The 19,446-nt window shown below is 40.1% G+C and overlaps 1 protein-coding gene across 3 annotated transcripts in view; it reads right to left on the bottom strand.

Moving 5' to 3' along the window:
* Positions 1 to 19,446, bottom strand: part of GRIN2A (glutamate ionotropic receptor NMDA type subunit 2A) — a 168,294-nt gene that overhangs the window by 13,279 nt on the left and 135,569 nt on the right. For all 3 annotated transcript variants that reach the window (XM_042037005.1, XM_042037006.1, XM_042037004.1), the window contains 2 exons: positions 11,747 to 11,934; positions 586 to 824 (listed from right to left, as the gene is read on the bottom strand). In XM_042037005.1, coding sequence (XP_041892939.1) covers positions 586 to 824; positions 11,747 to 11,934 — 427 coding nt within the window. The remainder of the gene's footprint in view (positions 1 to 585; positions 825 to 11,746; positions 11,935 to 19,446) is intronic.

The raw sequence follows: 19,446 nt of genomic DNA, 5'->3' as shown, positions 1-19,446 counted from the left end.
GGATAAGTAAATCCCCTTTGGGTCTGGTAAAGTTATCATTAAAACTTGCCTTAGTACCCAACCAATACAAGACATATATCACCAATATCACATAAATGATACTTGTGTTTGACCTTTTCTCATAGAGTCTATTCAAGTTTGCTATCAAGAAAAGCTTATAAAAATACTCCATTGTATTTTTATAACTTACAATTCTCTTGCTTAAGAAATGCACAAGGGCTAATGTCTCTTATCAAATTAGGTTTCTGGGGTTTTTTTTATTTTTTATGTAGAAATTAATACATTTCCTGCATCTGAGCTCTACCATTTCTTCATTGAAATTGTCCCTTAATGTACTTGTTTTCAGCATTTGATTCCTGATTATCCTTGCATTTGATAATTCATACCCTAAATAGTCCAATGGATAAAGACTTCCCAAGGAGTGCAAGTGCATCCTAAGCCCATTGACTACCCCAGAGCATCACACTGATGCTCTACCATGTATTTTAAATGTCCAGGTGGGAATAAAAGGAAGGATAATGTTTTGGGGAGGCAGTGTTTATTCTGCCTGTTGCCTAAAGGGGAAAAAATGAAAGTAGTACTGACCCTGCTGATTGAGAACAGCAATCCCGGCCTATCCGAGCAGACTCCAGTGAAGCAGAATCTAAGTTTCCAGTAAAACAAGTGCTCCCAGACAAAGGTTATTAAGCTGAGTGCCATGGCTGCTGCAAGCATATAAAACACTCCTGCCATGTTGTCAATGTCCAGTTGGCTGCTCATGACTTCATTCTTCTCGTTGTGACAAATACCAGTCAGCCACAGGGTTTCTAACTCTTCCATTTCCCCTAGGGAGAGCAAGGAGTCAAACCAGTTAAAACGCAAAAATCACTGCTCACAGTATTCGAAATTCTTTGCAAGTTTAAAAATACAGCACCATTTAATGCTTCATTCGTGGAGCACTGCAGACTTATCTAGCCAGCAGTTGCAAATATAGCAGATTTCAACTCACAGCACCCTAGTTTCAGATGTCCTCAGATTTCATAAATTACGTGGGAAGCTGGATGCTCTAGAAAGCAGGATCTGTGGCTTAGATAGAACTTTCTTCTGCTTGCTGTAACTATTAGCACTTGTTACAGAGAGTGGAATGAGTTTAGTAAAGAGCTGGGACAGGCTGTAGTGATCACCAGACCCTTTCATGCCCCCTCCCCTCCCCTGCCCTACACTTGCTCCTCTCTGATCCACTCCAACCCCTCCCTTTGGCCCTTCCCTTTAACATCACAAGATAAACTTCACAAATTCTTGCCATTCTTTTAGAGTGTGTCATAAGAAGTTTGTTCTTTCCCATCTGATCTGTGATGACCTTATTTCTTCTTTTCAAGTAAGTTGCAATGATGTAGCTGAACCTCTTCTGACACATCTGGTCTCTGCATTCATCTCTGGTATCTATTCCCTTTTCCTGCTGCCATTCCTGTCTCCTGGGCAGCAGCAGAAACACAAACAACCTCATCACATGCCTGAAATGGAACATTCCTAGTTCTAGCTGTGCCACATCCTTACTGTCATTAAAACACTTCATTTACTTAAAGCTAATGAAGCAAATCTGCTCCCTCCCTCCCTCTCTTGTGTATTCTTAACTTTGAATCCATGTTTCACTGATGAGATCTGGCCTCAGATAAAGGACACTGTCACCTAGCAGTGGTTGCTACCGCCAGCATGGACAGAGGTGGGCAAGAAACTGCCACTGTTCCTGCCAAAATTCTTTTTATTATTTTGCATAATTTACTAATTCTAAAATATTTAGTGTTGTTCTTAGTGAAACACTGCATGGGCATACAGGCCTTTTTACTCTCTCAGGATATAGTCAGCTGAGTAATCATATTATAATTTTTAATGTCATAAACTTCATTGTTTCTGGAAAATACAGCAGGCAATGCAGAGGGCCAAAAAGGACAGTATAGCTGTCTTGGTGTGTTTTCCAATTTAAGATATGGCTTCAGTCTGGGGGAAGAATGGTACAAATCCCTAATCCTTAGCCAGTGATTAGGGAATATATTTTCAGTATTATAATTCATACATCACTGGAAAAAAGAACAGAAAAAAATGGCTAGAAGCTATATTGACATTTCAGCTACCTTCAAGCTAGACTAGAAGATCAATGACCTGCTGTGCAAAAGCATTTTGCAGGATAGAGTGCCAGGGCACCAGGAAAGCTGCAGCCCACAGATAATTTGGATGTGAGTTCCAACTAGAAATGGAACACAAGACTGTGATGGAGAAATTGCTTCACAGAGAATGTAAATGAAAAACTGAAGTAGAAAGGACAAGTTCTGATACACTTTAGCAAAGGCATTTCACAAATTTGGGAGAGGGATTATTCAGTCTCTAGCTAATTCCCAGTTTAATTTTGTGCTTGAAGCATGAATTGAACCTCTGCATCTGCAAAAGGCAATGTGTCTTCTCCCAAATTACAGTGCTCAATCTTCAAAATACCTAAGAGCACCCCAAAGAAGAAAGTCAAACCTAGTGAATCTTTCAATATCTTCTAATCCAGGACATTGGGACAATAAATTATTAATTGTAACAGTATAGATATTGCACACATAGATAATTGGGGTTCATTATTGCATTTCCATATCTTAGAACATTTGGATTTCTTTTGTTCTGTTAAACCTCAGTGGACTGTTTCCCTTGCCTTTCTTTCAAGTCCTCCCCAAGGTCTATGAATAAAACTCACAGAGGCTATAGAAAAGAACCCAAGTCCAAAGAGAGACCAATATTTATGGTCTGTGCACAAGTAGCTGAAGCTCTGCCAATCAGACCTCATTACTTCCCACAGGAAAATTCACATGTCCCATGACTGTCAGGCATCAATTTGATTTGACTGCTGTGCCCTTTCACTATTCATAACAAAATTCACAAAGGAATTTAAACCTCTTTTTTATTACTGTTTCCTCCGTGTTCCTTTCCCTTTGGCATGTACATCTAAAGATAATCCAGCAACCTTTCCAAAAACATCCCTACAGAAATGAACTAAGCTTGTTTTGAGTCAAGATAAATGACAGTGCCCTAGCAAGTAAAGAAGAACAAACCATCCCAGAGCCTTGCAGATCCTGCTGTTGCAATATCCCTTCCATAATATGACAATGACAGCAATCACTGTTAATCAATGCCCAAAAGAAATCCACATTTTTATAGATAGCAAAGCACTGTGAATCATTGGATTGCCATAGTTATGGAGTGATCTTATCTGGGAATGGACATATTAGGCTGATAATTCTGGTATCTCCATATAAAGCAGTTGTCATTTCCAGTATATATCTTTATACATGTGCATATATATTTATATGTGTGTGTGTGTGTGTGTGTACACACAGAAACACAGACAAAGCAGTCAATAATTTAAATATAATAACACTTCAGCATAGCTGACCCTATAAAACTGCAAAAATGCCGAATCTTCTTACTGCTGTTCCTGCCCATTGCACTTTAAACCAGATATTCACAGAAGCCATAACATTTTTATTACAAAATCCTCAGGCATGAGAAACTTTTTTATCTGTGGTGTCATTTCATTCCTTATTAAAATCTGCCACTTCCAAATTTGGCCTGGAGCTTGAATTCAAAACATTGAACTTTGAGGCTAGCTAAATTTGGTTCAGAAAATAAATTAATTTAAAAGAACTAAGTCAGTTTGGAGGAATGCTGTCTTTCAAATCCTTTTTGGTGGTCTGACTTGTAAGCTGAATGTGTAGGGTGATGACACCTATGGCAATATATCACACTTGGCAATTGAAAGGCCAGCAATTTGTGATTACCAGGCACTGGAGAGTTCAGTCATCCCTGAGTGTGCATAATATTAATTAGCAAGTGGGAGCTCCAAATATTACATAAAACAGACCTTGGAAATCTAAGTCAGCAACCTCAATATACATAAATGCCAGGCCTCACTGAACTGAGTGTTAATGGAGTTCAAGCCTGCATCTAATAGGGGGGTCTCAAGTTACTCATAAATATTAATCAGACTTATTTTAAGGCTTTTTGTTTTCTCTTCAGGCACTTACTAAAGGAATGTAATGCCACAATAATTTCCTACCGTCATGCATGTGTGGACTAGATTAACATGTAAATGGACAGTTGCAGATCTCAGCAAGAAAGAACATCGTGACGCTGGCACAAAACCAGAAAATGAAGAGTCGCAATGTATTTGACAAAAAAAAAAAAATACAGTGTTTGTTTTCTGTTTAACACATCCACAATCTATTTAACCTGAAAAACTCACAAATGACTACATGATTCCTACGTTAAGAGATTTTTTAAAAATTCTATAGCACTGTATCATAAAAGATCTGCTTCGTTTATACTGTAAGAATGACCATAAGCAAGTACTTTAAAAATCCATAGTTCAAGCAGCATTGAGTCTCTGCAGTATTCATTCAAAATACACTCCAATGAATTGCAACATTCCAGCTCTCTCACTTGTAATTCAACACTATTTACAATGGGTTTAGGTTACAGCACAAACAGTGCTCTGATCCCTTTGTGCTCCTCCTGGGTTTGTTCCTGTGGCTATGGAGCTCTCTGCTCTGGCTGCTATTTGCACAGAAACGTGCCAGTTGGCCCTTTGGCCTGAATATCCCACGAGGGCCTTTCTTTCTACATTTTAGTGTAAACTCCTCTAGCCTCTTTCACACGTTATCATCCTGGGAAGGACTGATAAACCATCCACTGTGTCCCCTGAACAATTTTGTCACAATAAAAATTTCATTATCCAGACACAGAAACGATACACTCTATAGGATAAATTACATGCTTTTCCTCATCAGGGCCTTAGCAGACACCTCTCCGTGGTGCCCAGTTGACAGGCACACTGCTTTTTTGCAGCCTGTGTCACTGCCTCTTGAGATGTGTCAGTTCTCTGGCATTATTTTAGGAGGGGTTACTGGTCTCCCCAGATTCCTTTTGTTTCCATGGCACACAGGCTCCTGCAACCACCTGAGCACTGGGACCCCCAGTGCCAGGTCCACCTGCACCAAACTGCCAGGCCCTTCAGCAGCTGTACCAGCAACTGAAGCTGCATGGGCAGTCACCCACCCCTGACTCCAAAAAACATTACCTTGCAGCTCTCATCAGTGAGAGTTGTCTGGAAAAATTAGTTCTCCTGTATATTGTGCTGTTTCAGGCATTGCGACCATCCCCACTACATGCAGTCTGCACATCCTGCAGGAGCGTGCCTGGGCCAAACAAGGCAAAGATGCCCTGTCCCAGTGGGGAAAGCAGAGCTGCAGCCCAACACTCTCGTTGCTGCGCAGGTTAAGTACAGCAGACCTCTGGTGTCAGCACTTCCTTGGGACTTGCATAAGGCAGAGGCCAGGAGCAGGTCACCGGCAGGAGATCACAGCGCATGTATCAGAGCAGAAGGTGCCAAAGGAGCTGGCTGCTGGTGACAGCGTCAGGGGCGGTGGCTCTTGTGCAAAGCGCTAACCTGAGGTTCAGCCTGAGCAGTCAGCACAGCAAACTGGCACGTACCGAGTAAAGCTGATGAACAGGAGGGTTAAATATATACACTCACACCAGTCAGATGGAGAGCATCAGCTTCAAAAGACTCTGGTGGCCCTAATAGAATCATCTGCTTATTCGGGCTGGACAAAAGGTAGTTTTCAAATTTAGGGACAGACTATTCCATGCTTGCCCTGGTGAGCACTCCCCATAAGTGACAGAGGAGGAGGGTAGCACCCCACCACTTGGGGACCCTAAAATAAAAGGGTGTTCCCTGAATAGCGGGGTCAGCAGCCAAATGGATTGATGTGCATTTGGTTCAATAAACTCATCAGTTCCAATCTGACCCAGTTATATGATCCATACAGAATGTTTCAGAGAAGAGATTATATAAAAGCACAGCAACTTATCGAATTCAGCCTGGATCCCCCAAAACAATCTCTCTTATTCTTATTTTCTGAGTTATTTCCCCCTGTGAAAATAGCAAGAGGAACACAGATGACTGACAGCAATAAACTTACTGTGAGCTAATGACTTCACTCTGCATGTCCCCATTAGTTAAGGATGAATTAACAGAACTGCTAAGCACGACTTTCAATATTACAATCCCTCTAACTCTTGTTCAGCTACACAAACGCCCTCCACTTATACACTCACACTCTTCAGTCACATTTGTTCCACCCACTGCTTAAGGAGGACACTAAATATATAAACAGAAAATCACTGTGATTGTGGGTGTATTCTGCCTGAGCAGCACACACTGAAAATATGTCCTTATAATCACATACGTATTTCCTTCTTGGGCTTTAACAGCCCGTGTGAGTCACACTGCTACACTTCCTTATAATCTAGACAGCGATTTGGAAGGCTTATGCTAAAATATGAAAAAAATAACAAAGAGCTTTCCCCTTCCAGATGTAAGGGGGCAAATCTCATTTCCACAGTTACCTATTACCCCTAAGGAGTGGGAAGCTATTATTCACCCAGGAAAACAATTCTTAGTGTACTAAGCTGTCTTAAAAGCACATAAAGATTAACCAGAACTGAAAGTTATTAGGAAGGGATAACAGACTCTGTGGAAACTCAAACCAGAACTAGTTTTCTTCTTTATGTCTCTGAGTCTCTAATTGCTTTAAAGTTTGCAGCTTTAAGGGTTAAGGGCTTAATACAGCTACACCATCTGCCCTCTTTTCCTGGAGATCTCTTCCCACACTGTCTTTTGAACTGAGCTTTTAATCTGCAGGTAGTGCAATACATTACAAATACCTCAGACAAGTAGATGTGTAACCTGGCCAGCCAGCTGGTATACTCCACCCCTTCCCAAAATTACCAAGGATTTTCTGTTCCCTGTATCCAACTGTTTCTGTTGCCATGAGTGTTTTATTGCTCTATTCTGCTGCATCCCTCCTAGCTAAAGGCTCCTTGCTGCCGTTCTCTCCATCCCATCCATGCACACTCTGAACCCCTCTTACGCTCTTAATTCCAAAGTAGCTTTGTAATTTGTAGTTCAATAATCTCATCTTCTCACAATTAAAATTAAAAAAAAAAAAAAAGAAGAAGAAGAAAAAGGAGAGATGGGAGAAAGACTGAAAGAAAAAGAGAGAAAGAGAAAGCTAAATTCTCCTCACTTTCTATGCACCTGTGGTTCTACACCAAATCCCAAAGACATGATGCTATGGGTTTCAGAAACAATGCCTCCCAAATGATTTTGCAGGATATATTTGGAAAAAGTACCACTCTTTAAATGGCACGTGCAGCCCAAGCCAGAGAAGTATCAGCAACACTTGGGCCTGCAGACAGCTGGCCTAAAGTTCCTGCTGTGGGAGGCTGGAGGAACACGGCTGCCTTCCCAAACGATGTGTACAGACCTGCTGAACCCACAGGCTGGGCCTGAGCCTTCACCCCACTGTGCTGGCAGAGCTGTGTGCACACACAGTGACAGCTGCAAGGTAACACGCTGGGGCTGGGGATGTCAGCCTGCCCAGCTGCTCCTACAGAGGTTCAGAAAATAAATCAAAGCACGGATCATGCGATTCCTCAGCGCACTGCATTTCTGTTCTGACACATTCCTGTGGCCGTGGGCGGAAGATCCAAACAAAATGATGGTGCTGTTTCTTAGCAGCCGTATCATTTTAGTTGCTTCTCAACTCCTGGGTGCTTCTATTTCTCAACAGAAGACTGAGAAATTGTTGTCTGTGTCTCAGTAGAAATATTTTTACTTCTCTGTTAAAAAACAATGGAAGTTTCATCTTATGATCACAGCAAGACAAAAAAAAGCAGCACAACCTCCACTGGGCTTTAGAGAATCATCCCAATGATCGACTACCTTAAACCAAGCTGCAGATGCTAATCATCAGCTCAAAGCTTTTGCAGATAATGAGATGTGCTGTACAGACAGTAAGATGAACAAAACCAGAAATTCACTAGCAATGCACTTCACTCATATCCGTTATACAAGAAAAAGCAACTCTCAACTCTTTCTGTTAAAGAGATTCAGTGTTCCAAAGCAATTAACCTTATACTAACAAATGTATACTCATCTCAACTTCCCATGAGCGGGGCTATGTATGTGAACTTGCACAGAATAAGGGATGAAACCTTTAGAGCACAATTGCACTTCTGAGACAATTAAGTAGGTATTCCTTAAACTCCTCAGCAAATCATTCCCATCCTTCTTTCCTCTGTCTCTTTTCTTCTTCGTTAGAATAACAAATTTGGCATCTTGTGGCCTGCTTCCTTACACTGAGACTTCAGAGCTGCTCTCACTGTGGGATTGATAATTGTTGGTGTAATTGGTCCACCCAGCAGAACTATCCTCAGGATGGGAACACTATACACACAGAAACATATATAAACCACCCAGTTAAAGCTTGAAGTTATCCCCAAGGCAAGCCTACATCCCTCTGTATTTATTTGATTTTTTTTTCCAGTGCCAACAAGATTAAAAAGAGGGTTCAAAGTCATTGGCTTTAATGCAGAAACAGCATCATGCTTTGAGAAGTATGAAAAGATTCCCCCTGCATGAACAAGCAATTAATTCTTCAGTTCGATGTTTTACATGTGCAAGGAAGAGGGAAGAAGTTCCTATCCACTGCACAAAAAATTCATTTCAATGTGTAAGTGAACTGGCTTAGATAGGAGAATGATATAGAAGCAGCAAGGAAAAATCGAATGAGAAAAACCAAAGGAGAAAGACAAATGCAGAGGAAATTGGAAGCTCTAAAATACATTTCAAAAGGCCATTTCAGTACTGGGTAAATGTAAAATAGAGATGAGATCATGGCTTTTTGTATGTGCAATCAGATATACTTTTAAATAAATTACTTGGTGCTATCCAAATATATAGTAAAATCCAAAAAGATTATTTCTCTTATTAACATAATATTCACATAAAGAAATTGTGTTTGTTGAACTCATTAGAATGTTTTTTTCTTATAGTTATGAAACTCATTAGGTTTACAATCATTCATTGAAATTATTCCAGACTCTGATGAATGCCCTATTACATGTACTGGAGAATAATTCAATCCTACTTGGGGCTCTGCTGTTTTACAGGCTTAGTCTTTGGGAATAATATATCCTGCAGAAGCTATACATGTGAAAGAAGATTTCTGCCTTCATTTGTGTTTGCCTATTTACTTAAACAACCTCATTCAGGCTCCACTGAGGCTTTCCCAGGAGTACCATCTTAAGACGAAACTTTCCCCCAACCATACTTGCTTTTAGTCTAGAGAACTTCAAAGAGATTTTTAGTGATATAGCAAAGTGATGTTGGTCTGAACTCTGGGTTCATCCCTTCTAGTTCACCAAAACAGAGTTATGTAAGTTCACAGCTAAAAAGATTATCCATCGAACTACTGAAGTTAGACATGGATTACAAAATCAGGTCATGCTAGTTCCGGGCAATTACTCTTTACATTTAATTTCTTGGTGTTTAGTTCCAGTTCACCTGCAATGTACTTTGTAACTCAGTAGAAGAAATTTCATTATTAGGGCTTTTCCGTTCATTTTTTTTTCTTTTTTTTTTTCTCACATTTGGGGGAAATGCAATGGTAGTTGGGGTTTTTTTTCCTGAAAATGGTCATCTAGACCTGTGACACAATAAAGTGAGACAAGGTATCAAACAGTTCTGGGACTAAAGGAAACATACCTACAACAATTTCTACACATCATATATGTCCAATTACAAAACTCTTTACAAGTTTACGGATCCTTTACAAGAGAAAAGTAATGTTTTAGCATTCATGGGTTGTTCAGAGTAACTTCGAATGGAACTGGAAAAATGCCATGAATGTATTCACAATTCCCCTGGTTTGTGCATTTAAAATTTTTGCTTATCATCTGGGCAAGATGAGTGAGGGAGGAGACATTTCATAATAAGGTTTCATTCACCTGGGTGTTTGCTATATCTATTGCTGTTCTGTAAGTTTTAATACTAAGTTTTGTAGACAATCCATTTGTATTATTTTCAGCTACTAAAAATGGGTTGAAGATATAAGCATTTGTATGCCGTGTAAGTCCACAGGTCAAAGTGTAAACACAGGGTAAGATTTTTCACACTTTCCTTCCACCCTCTTGGTTTTGTCCCTGATATTCAGAGATGAGGTGAAGCATAAAAATGCAGCACCTTCAGTATTTTGATGAGCTTTTTCTTAAATAGCTTCAAGTGCTTTCCCTACTATTCCATTTATTTACTTTCTCTGTGATTTAATTTTTTGTGTTGGATGAGAAGTATCAAAAATGATGAAAGAGTAAGCATGAAGGAAATGCAAAGTGAAAGGAATGAAAACCCAAGTGATGCTCTGGCAACATCTAGAGGGGTTAGCCCACACTGACAAAGACAACTCAGATCCTCCTTTGGGCTACAGAAGCTTTTTCTTCTTTAATATGGGACCAATAATTCAACTTCTCTGATCCAAATTCCCCATCTAAAAATGGCTCAGAATTATAGCACCTAATAATTCTTTAATAGTATTACACAAACAGAAAATAATATTCTATTCCCAAACAGAAATATAAAGCCAATTTTTTAGCCAGTTAGTTGCAACTTTTTGACAAAAGAATATGTGAACACTTGAAAGGCAGCCACTGCAGGTCATCTATTCACTCCTTCACCCAAGTAAGTGAGGTTTCTTCCACAAGCCTCTCTAAATCCAATAGATGGATATGATGACAATATTATTTCCATATATACACCAGACAAAATGCATCAGTCATGATGATTACACCTCTTCCAGTTGTTTAGTATTATAATAGGAATAAAATCCATGTGCTGGAAGACCAATACACTCATTGACTGCTCCATGAAAATGAATGTCCTGGCTTTTATGGAACAGGAGGCTTCTATGCTAAGTCCTGCTCTGTGCCATTCCTATCATACTGAAATTCACCATTCTTACCCTCAATAGCTTGTTACTGGTGACATTAAGCTCATATTTATTTTCTGATAAAGCTCTCCTTTTCACTGATAAAGAAATCTCAACACACAGATCTATGTAAAAAAAACAAAACAAAGATTATGTAATACACACCATATTCCAATCTGATAGAGGATTTAGTCAGTCACACCGCAGAAAACTTTTAATTAGCATATTTCTATTTGCTCGTGCATGTGAAACACGAAGCTTTCTACAATCAAAAAGGAGTTCAAACCCTGTGTGGAGAATGAGTCATCATTGCTGTTTTCAAATATATCAAAGATGTGCAGCAAGTTTCCTCCTGCAGGGCAAAAGTGCCAAGACGACCTAAAGTTCTTCTGTTTTGTGTTAGAATGAAAAATATTTGTTTGAAGTACAATGAAACAAGTCACCCTAATTCAATTTCATAAGCATTCTTTTACCAGAAGTTTAAATGAATCCATCCTAGATTAGGGATCACTCACATCAGTTCAGAACTGAGCTAAAGACTTTTTAATAGCAAAACAGTCATGCTGAAAGATAACTCATCTACCAAGGAATTGCTCAGAGACAAAAATAAAGAAAATAAATAAATGCATAAATGGTCTCTAACACTGAGGCCAGCTTTACTTTGTGATGTATATGAAAACACTTTCTGAAAATAGATGCCGATGCCCTTGGCGGTGAGGTGAGTTAGAATCGAGTGGAAGAGAACTCCTGTCTCAGCAACAAGAAGTAATTTTACTCATTTGTTTTACCTTTCTCTATTTTAAAGACTTGAAGAGAACAGCACTAACAGGCTCCTGGCTACTAAAACTGAATGAACTGTGCGTACATAGGAGGAAGAAAAGAAAGCAAAAAAGCTCAGTCCCTACCATCTCCCACAAATTGAAGAAGGGCAAGATCAATTTGTCTCTTCCAAGGTGATCCTTTCTGGAGAGCTATTCCATAGCCAGTAGTGGCAAAGATGTACCCGCTCCCTATTGTGACAAGTTTGCATCCTTCATCTCTTCCAGCCTTGTAATTCAGCACTGCTGCATCATAGATGAAAGCATCCAACTTCCTGAAATAAAAGAAAACATTTTACAAACCAAATCATTAGGGACAGCTGTTGTCAGACATCTTTTGTCCTTGATGTTAGGACCCTGTTGAATATCATATGGATTCTTTGATATCATTAATTACATATCCTGCTCTGTTGTATCTAAAATTAACAAAAGGCATCTATTTTAGTGAGGGGAAAGTAGGACACATAGTTTTGCATTTCTATTTTAGGGGATGCTGTTAAAAAATACTGAGCAGGAGAAACCAATCTACAAAATGTCTTGCCCTGATATCTTTGTATTTTGGCTCTCAAAATGGATAATAAATACCTTGGGATGCAAAATGGTCTCCAAAACCAACAGAAATTACAACAGAGAACTTAGAATTGAAATAACAATAAACAATTAGTTTATTTAAAATACTGAATGAGATTGAAATGTTCACCAGGTTTTACATACACGCTCTTGTTTTACTTCTCTTTCCAAAAATAAGCAGTGAAGGTGGCGGTTAAGTCCTTGATAAGACAAGGGAAAATACTGGAGCATATCTCATAGAGCTACCTAAATCCTACTTAAATATGATCAAAAATAATTCTTTACAGTTCACAATTCCAAACATATTATTTGTGTCTCTAGCGCACAGCAGGAAGAAAGGAACTTGTGAAAAAGTTTAAGCCTTTTAACCCATCTACCTAAAAATGTAAGAATGGGATAATCCCATTCTCTAAAGAAGACAGGGAACGCAACAGGAGTGGAAAACAAATTCAGTAAAGAAATGAAAAGAAGCAATGTCCTCCAGGGATACCTTCTCAGAAGCGCTGCAAAGCAAGAGTTAGAAGGCAGGTGCACAGAGGTTTCACAAATGAAGGCAGTGAAAATGCACATACAAGAAGAGGCCATTTGGAAGGACAATCACTTGACAGCAGCAGATCCCAGTCAAAGAACAGGCATTCTTATTATTGGGGCCTCAGCTCCAACCTCACCTCAGTGACACACTAAACCAAAGCCAGTAACACACCCCCCCTTCCCAACATCTTTGTGCATCCCTTAGGAAGTCGGAGGAGCAGAAAGAACACAGCCACACAACTGGCTTCACTGGATGGTGTAGGGGAGTCTCCACCCTGCCATTCCCAGAAGCTGCAGCCCCAGGCACTGCCAGCTCTGCCTGCTGAGCCTCTGGAGAGCCACGGTGCATCACTGTGCAGCACTGCTGAAAGGATCTGATGGGCTGCAGCTGACGCAGCCTGGCACAACACTGCCCACCAACAGTTGGGGCCTGTCTTCATGGAAAGGCAGCTGTAAAAAGAAATTACTGTGGCACAAACAGGTACAAGAGCATCAACTTCAATTACATTATATCAGGATGCACCAGTTGTGAATTCTGTTGCTATGAAGTTCTGGAGTCACACTTGCTACTAAGCTTAAATCAGTTTATGTTGATAAAGCTTTTCATTTATACCCACAGAATGGAGCAAGACTTAGGCATACCACATTTTGACTGCTGACAGAAGAAAAGCCCCAAAAAAAGCTTTCACGAACATCACAATTCAAAGTTTATTCATAAATAATCAATCAACAGAACCCTAACTTTTTCAGAACTCTAAATCAGACACCAAAAATGTGGCACTAAAGAATATGCTTGTCTATCTCACATTAAACCAAGAGGAATACCAGGAGAGAATGAAGTTGCTGGATTTCATCTGCTGTCATGAAAAACTGAAGTTCCTGTCAGTGATTAATGTTCTTTATTGCTTTCCTTCAAGGATATTTATCCCAAAAGTCACCATTTAAGTCATCTAATTGAAATTCAGTGAAGTAGTTAATTCAGAATAGAGGTGGCTCAACCATTAAAAGAAATAGTTGGGCCATCAGTTCTTTTGCTTTTCCACTCTTCCCTAAAACTCAGCTGGTGCAACCTTCAGTTTAGAAGTCAGATTAGCTCCACCAATGCTCAAAATCTGGTTCCCTCTTCCTTTAAATGGATAATTTGATATGCAGAAAATCATTAAACATCTGGTAGGTGATGCCACAAATTCAATCCATAAATAAAACATGGATGGCTATCTGGCACTGGGGGTAACTAAATTGGAATTAGCCAAGAGGGTGCCCGAGCCTGCAGCCCTCAACATAAGTTCAGTTTTCTAAATGATGGGCTTTGATTCAGAACTTCAGAGACAATCTTTGCTTGCGTAGAGAGCAAAAACAAAAATCTACATCCTTTGGGTAGGCTCACAATGGAAAAAAACCTACAAACCTGCTTGCTGTACACTCAGGATATTGTAGCTTTTCGGTTCTACAGCAGACAATTACCTAAATCAATACAGCCCACCCAACCTCACACTTTGAGACATCTGCAGTTATCTGTGGGAAGGAAGGACTCTTCCCCTCTCAGAGGATGCTCATGGCTCAGGGTTTGGGAGGTGTTGCTCCTCTCTGTGGGTACAGACACTGCTGCAACCAGACAACTTAAAACACACTCTGGAATTTGTAATCTGTTTATTCTGGGATTTACAGTTTTGCAATGAAGCACATAAAACACATGCTGTAAAACACAGAGAAAATATAAAGACAGCTATTCTTCTGTCAAAACAGCCTCAGTCAGAAATACAAAGGAAAGAAAAGGATCTCTTTGCTAAAGACTCCAGGGCAAAAGCCTTGTGCTACCTCAAAAATTACACTCTTCACATGCAGTTTGCCTCCTTAGTTACTGAGCAGTGCAGTAAAACCTTGGGACAGAAAGACAAAGCACAGTCACAGTTTCACCCACTCGCTGTGGAAGCTCCTCCCCAGTTTCCCAGGAGTCTGGCATCAGTGCAGTGCTTACACATGAAACGGCTCCTGAGGATGCAGAAGGCTTTACTTTTGAGGACTTTTCCTCTACTACTTCTATAAGGTCACAACAAATCCCATGACACAAATCAATTTAAAAACATGAGGCACTTTCCTGACAGATGCTGAGAGCTGAAGGTTCTGCTATCAGTCGCTGCCCAATGTCTTAACTGTAAATCAAAAATTGATTGCCCTAAAAAACTCTTGGTATCCACAAATACAAACTTATATTCAGAATATGTTTTCTGCATTTCCAACATAACTCTTATAACCTCTCAAGTCTTAATCATCTCTTCATCGTGTGCTGATTACAGAAGCCCTGTTCCTGCAAAGCTCCAGAACATGCTGTACCCCTGCAGCGTGGGCAGGGAGAAACAAGCCCCAACTGAAGCTCTCAGATTTTAGGGCACCCAACTCTTCCATCACTGGGAGGTGAATTTCTGGCATTCCAAATTTTTAAGAACTTTCAGATAACTATAAACATTTCTCAATTAGTGTTTCCAAAAATGGAGACAGCAAAATCTGGCCAAGTCCAAAAATGTGACCCTTTCTGAGTTGTTTGCAAAGCTGGCAGCAAGATCAGCCCTGGAGGAAGACAAGGCAGGGATGTGTGCAGGCCAGAAGGCTGCTGGGAACACAGAGGACTTTCCATCCTGCCATGACTGACTGGGGAAAGCCACAGCTGCTGTTTCGCTGGGCTCTGATGGAAGAGCCAGGCTGCATGCATGGCAGGGACTGCTGGACACGGAAGCCCATCCTTGTCTTGTCATTCTCCAGGCAGGACTGCTAAGCCTGGACCTCCAGCTCTTCCTCTTCTTTCTACAGAGAGACTGGCAAGCCCCAGGTTTTGATTTCTGTGGCAGCAAAACTGCAGTGTGCTGCACAGCTGAGCACTCTGCTATTGAGGTTACACACTCAGTGCAGAACAGCTCCACACGCCGAGCACAGACCACGCACCCAGAGAGGCTCAGAGCCTCCTGCAGCCTTAGTCACGTACAAATGAACAATTCACTTGTCAGCTCAGTGCAGCCACTAAGCAAGTGAAAAGCTTTGTCACATTGTGGAGGTTTAAATAAACTGGTAAGAAATATTAGAGAGCTGAGAGAGAACTATCAAAGCTGGAATGCAAGAGAAGGTTCAGAACTGCCATGAACTGGTCAAACAGGCCAGGCACCTCCAGCCAACACAGGGGAGCAGGACTACAGTGCTGTGACTCATCTGAGCAACGGGCAGCTCTGCAAACTTCCTCAGAACTACTTCAATAATCCTGGCTAGAAGGAAAAAATAAACATTTTGGAATATTTATATAACACTGACTACAAAGGCAAATGTCCTTCATCACAGAGCAAGCACCAACAGGAAAGGGGGTGGGGAGAATTTTATCTCACAGCTTCAGAGAACATCAGGTGTTATGAAATCGTGAACTGGAATATTCCTAGAAAAACCCAAAACAGCATTACTGAATGTAATAATTTGAGGTGGGAGATACGTGAAAAATAAATGTGGACAGTCCCATAACCAAACATTTATGATTCATCAAGAGGGATAAGAGTTGAAAAATCAGAATAGCTATTGCAAAAACCCATTCTCAAGCGTTGCTGCACACATGCAAAATTGCCTGTGTAGAGAAAATTTAAGTTAGAGAAAAGGGTAGAGAAAAGCAGTTTCAGAAAAGCTGAAAACGCTTCCCTGTAATTTTCCCCATCTTTATTATTGGCACAACTTTTCATAAAATTCCTATGATGAAAACTGAAAAGGAGGACTAGGAAAGTTCTCCTTTATTAGTCACGTCTCCCTCAACAACAGAAGTATAACTCAGTTGAAAAATGTTCCTTTGCTTCCTTAACCAACTACATGTTCCTTCAACAATTTTGTTCTCTTGAGGGAATGAGAAGTAAAAATTTAAAAGGCCAATCTGCTCAGTAGTTCTGGAGCCACAATTATATTAGGCAAAAAAATAATGGCATCCACTTAAGGCTGGAGTAAATTTAAGCATATATTTTTAGAGATCATCAATAGCATTGCTGGGGTCAGCAAGTGCAAAAATACTGTCTGTAAGATCTGATGGTTTAACATTACAAACTTCCATTTCATCCCTTCTTTCTCCACAGAAGAGATAAAAGAAAGTATGTCAAGAGTGAACAATGAGGGACACAGCATCATTTGTGTCTCTCTGTGTCCTGGGAATCCAGTGCTGAAAGGTCACTGTGGAGTGACACAGCAATCAAAGGGAAAGACGCTGCTCTGAAGATGAGGCTTCCATGAAAGTGCTCTGAAGTGACACTTTGATACTGCTGGAGCAAAAGCAGATATTTAACCTTTAGCATGAAGCACTGTTGATTTCTTTTACCCAGTTTTGACTAAAATGCATTTCAGCTTATCTGATGCACTCCATCACCAGCGGTGACTTTATCTTTCAGTACATATTCAAATGGCTCCTCGCAGAACTGAAGTTCACACACACTGAATGGATTTCTTGACATCTTGATATTGCCAATTCATTAGGGGAAAATTCAACAACCACCCCCTCCAACAACACAGGTCAGCAAAGTATAACCCAGTTAAATGACGAGCTCATGAGCAGGGAACAAGCTTTCAACTTTTCTCCCGGCTCAAACTATCCTCACTTCAATCTTCACACAGGAAATGCAGACAGAAAATTTGAAAGAGCAGTTTCTGACAGACATTAACACCACCACGAGGGATTGTGGAGGCTTCACCTCACCTATCAGGGCAATCCCAGCTGCCAGAAAATCCACTGTGAACCTCACTAGGCTGCGGTTACCTGCATGGGCACATTCCCTTCCTCACTCATGGGAGCTCGCATCCACCACCCCTCTGCCCACACACCTTCCCAGTCCCAGTAACATTTCCCTTAGCAACAAAATAATGGAAAATTTAGTGTGCCTTTATGATTAATTTATACAATGGAAGATTGTCCCACTTCACATCTTAGAAGCCAAGCCAAGAAGTTTTTGCAACACATCAGTTTATCAAAACACAAAATCTGAAGAGCCGAGTTGGGGGAATATATTTTTAGATTAAAGGTTTTGTCCCAGTTACAATAGCATAATGAAGGATAAATTAAGCACGGCTCACCAAGTACCTGATCTCAACCCCAAATCAAATGAAGACTAAAACTCAGAATAGCTTCTCAAAAGAGGGGCTAGATGGCACACAGCTACTTCCACCTGTTCATTTTATTTCCAGCCTATTTGTGATATTTAGAGATATTAGATAGATAACAGCATTAGCTAAAAAATGATAAGGCAGACAAAGGAAGTAACCTTAAAAAAAAAAAAAAAAAAAAAAACCAACTCCAGAAGAGCATTCAGGTACTGAGTAAAGGAATTTGAAATAAATTAATTCTTTTTTTCCTAGAGGCAAGTTTCTGTGCATTAGGTGAACAGAAAACACAGAGTTGTTTGTTTGTCTTTCTTTAAAAACAAATTGCAAAAGAAGCAATGGATTTCTCTTATGGCCATGAAGAAATTCCTGAAAATGTAAGAATTATGAGAATATGAGAATAACTGCCTTTCTTGAAAGGACAGAAAGTTATGGGGAAACAGGAATCAGGCATCAGAAAAACTGATGCCAGAAAATCCTGCCATGAGTGGAATTGCCATAGGGAGACTTAAAGTCTGTACTGGCAGCTTGTAGCACTGAACTCTGCTCACTTCAGCAGTAAAAGCAGGAAAGCTAGCCACACATTTCTTTTAAGATACTAGATTTCAGAATTGATACTGAAGAGATCATTCTGAAAAATGTTCCTAGATGGAACAGCAAATTTAAATGTTTTCACATCTCTGCAGTCCTTCAGCACAGACAGCAGTTTCCCAGTTGCAAACCAGCTTTCCAGTTCTTAGCTTGTGTGACTACAGCTGAAACACCCATTGGAAATCATTCCCCTCACAGCTCAATGCCAAAATGAACATTAGAGTGAACACCGAAACAAACATTAGATTAAAGCACCACAGAAAGCATCATAATGTAAATTGAAATTAAGTTACCCCAGCCATCTGATGCCAAATTAAATGAAGTTATTGATTGCAGAAGTTGTCTGAACTTGGTCAGCCAGGACAGAAAATCCTGAATGGGACAAACTGTTTAGCAGAGATGTTTTTTACAGAAGGTCAGGAAGGAAACCATTATCGAGGTTTTAGCTCCTTCAGACAGTTTTAAGGAAAGTGTATTTGTATTTGTACAATAATTTAGTGCTTACTGTCAAGATTGATAGTGATAAGTAGACACTCTGGAGCACAGCAAACATCTGACTCTCCCAGGTAGTTTGGGATCTTTTTTCCATGCTCTTTGACTTAGATGTTTCCCCCTGTGTACATATGATGAGAGTACCCATATACGGACAGTAAATCCTCACTGGATTAGATTTGGGACCTAATTATGACAATAATTCTTTCTGAGCTTACTTTGGTATTCACAACATCTGATCTCCATAATATAACCACGTAAGTTTAACTCCACAAATGCAATATTCCATCAATCACTACTGAGCTTTACAAAGGCCTGGTGCCAAACAGGGAAAAGACAGAGTGAGAGACAGAGAGAGAGAGGAGAGGGCAAAGAGAGACCAACCCATGATCACTTTTCCTTAACAAAAATAAAATCCTATGCGGCCAACAGTTGTGATTATTTCAACTTGTCAAGACCACAGCACAACAGTTTCCAAAGGTTTTTTACATTTC

Source organism: Corvus kubaryi, unplaced genomic scaffold (assembly GCF_017639235.1).
Source record: "Corvus kubaryi isolate FWS band 111438036 unplaced genomic scaffold, C.kubaryi_AGA036_p1.0 37387, whole genome shotgun sequence".
NCBI classification, from domain to species: Eukaryota; Metazoa; Chordata; class Aves; order Passeriformes; family Corvidae; genus Corvus; species Corvus kubaryi.
Note: the sequence above shows the minus strand (reverse complement) of the source record. Positions and strands in the feature narration are given on the sequence as shown.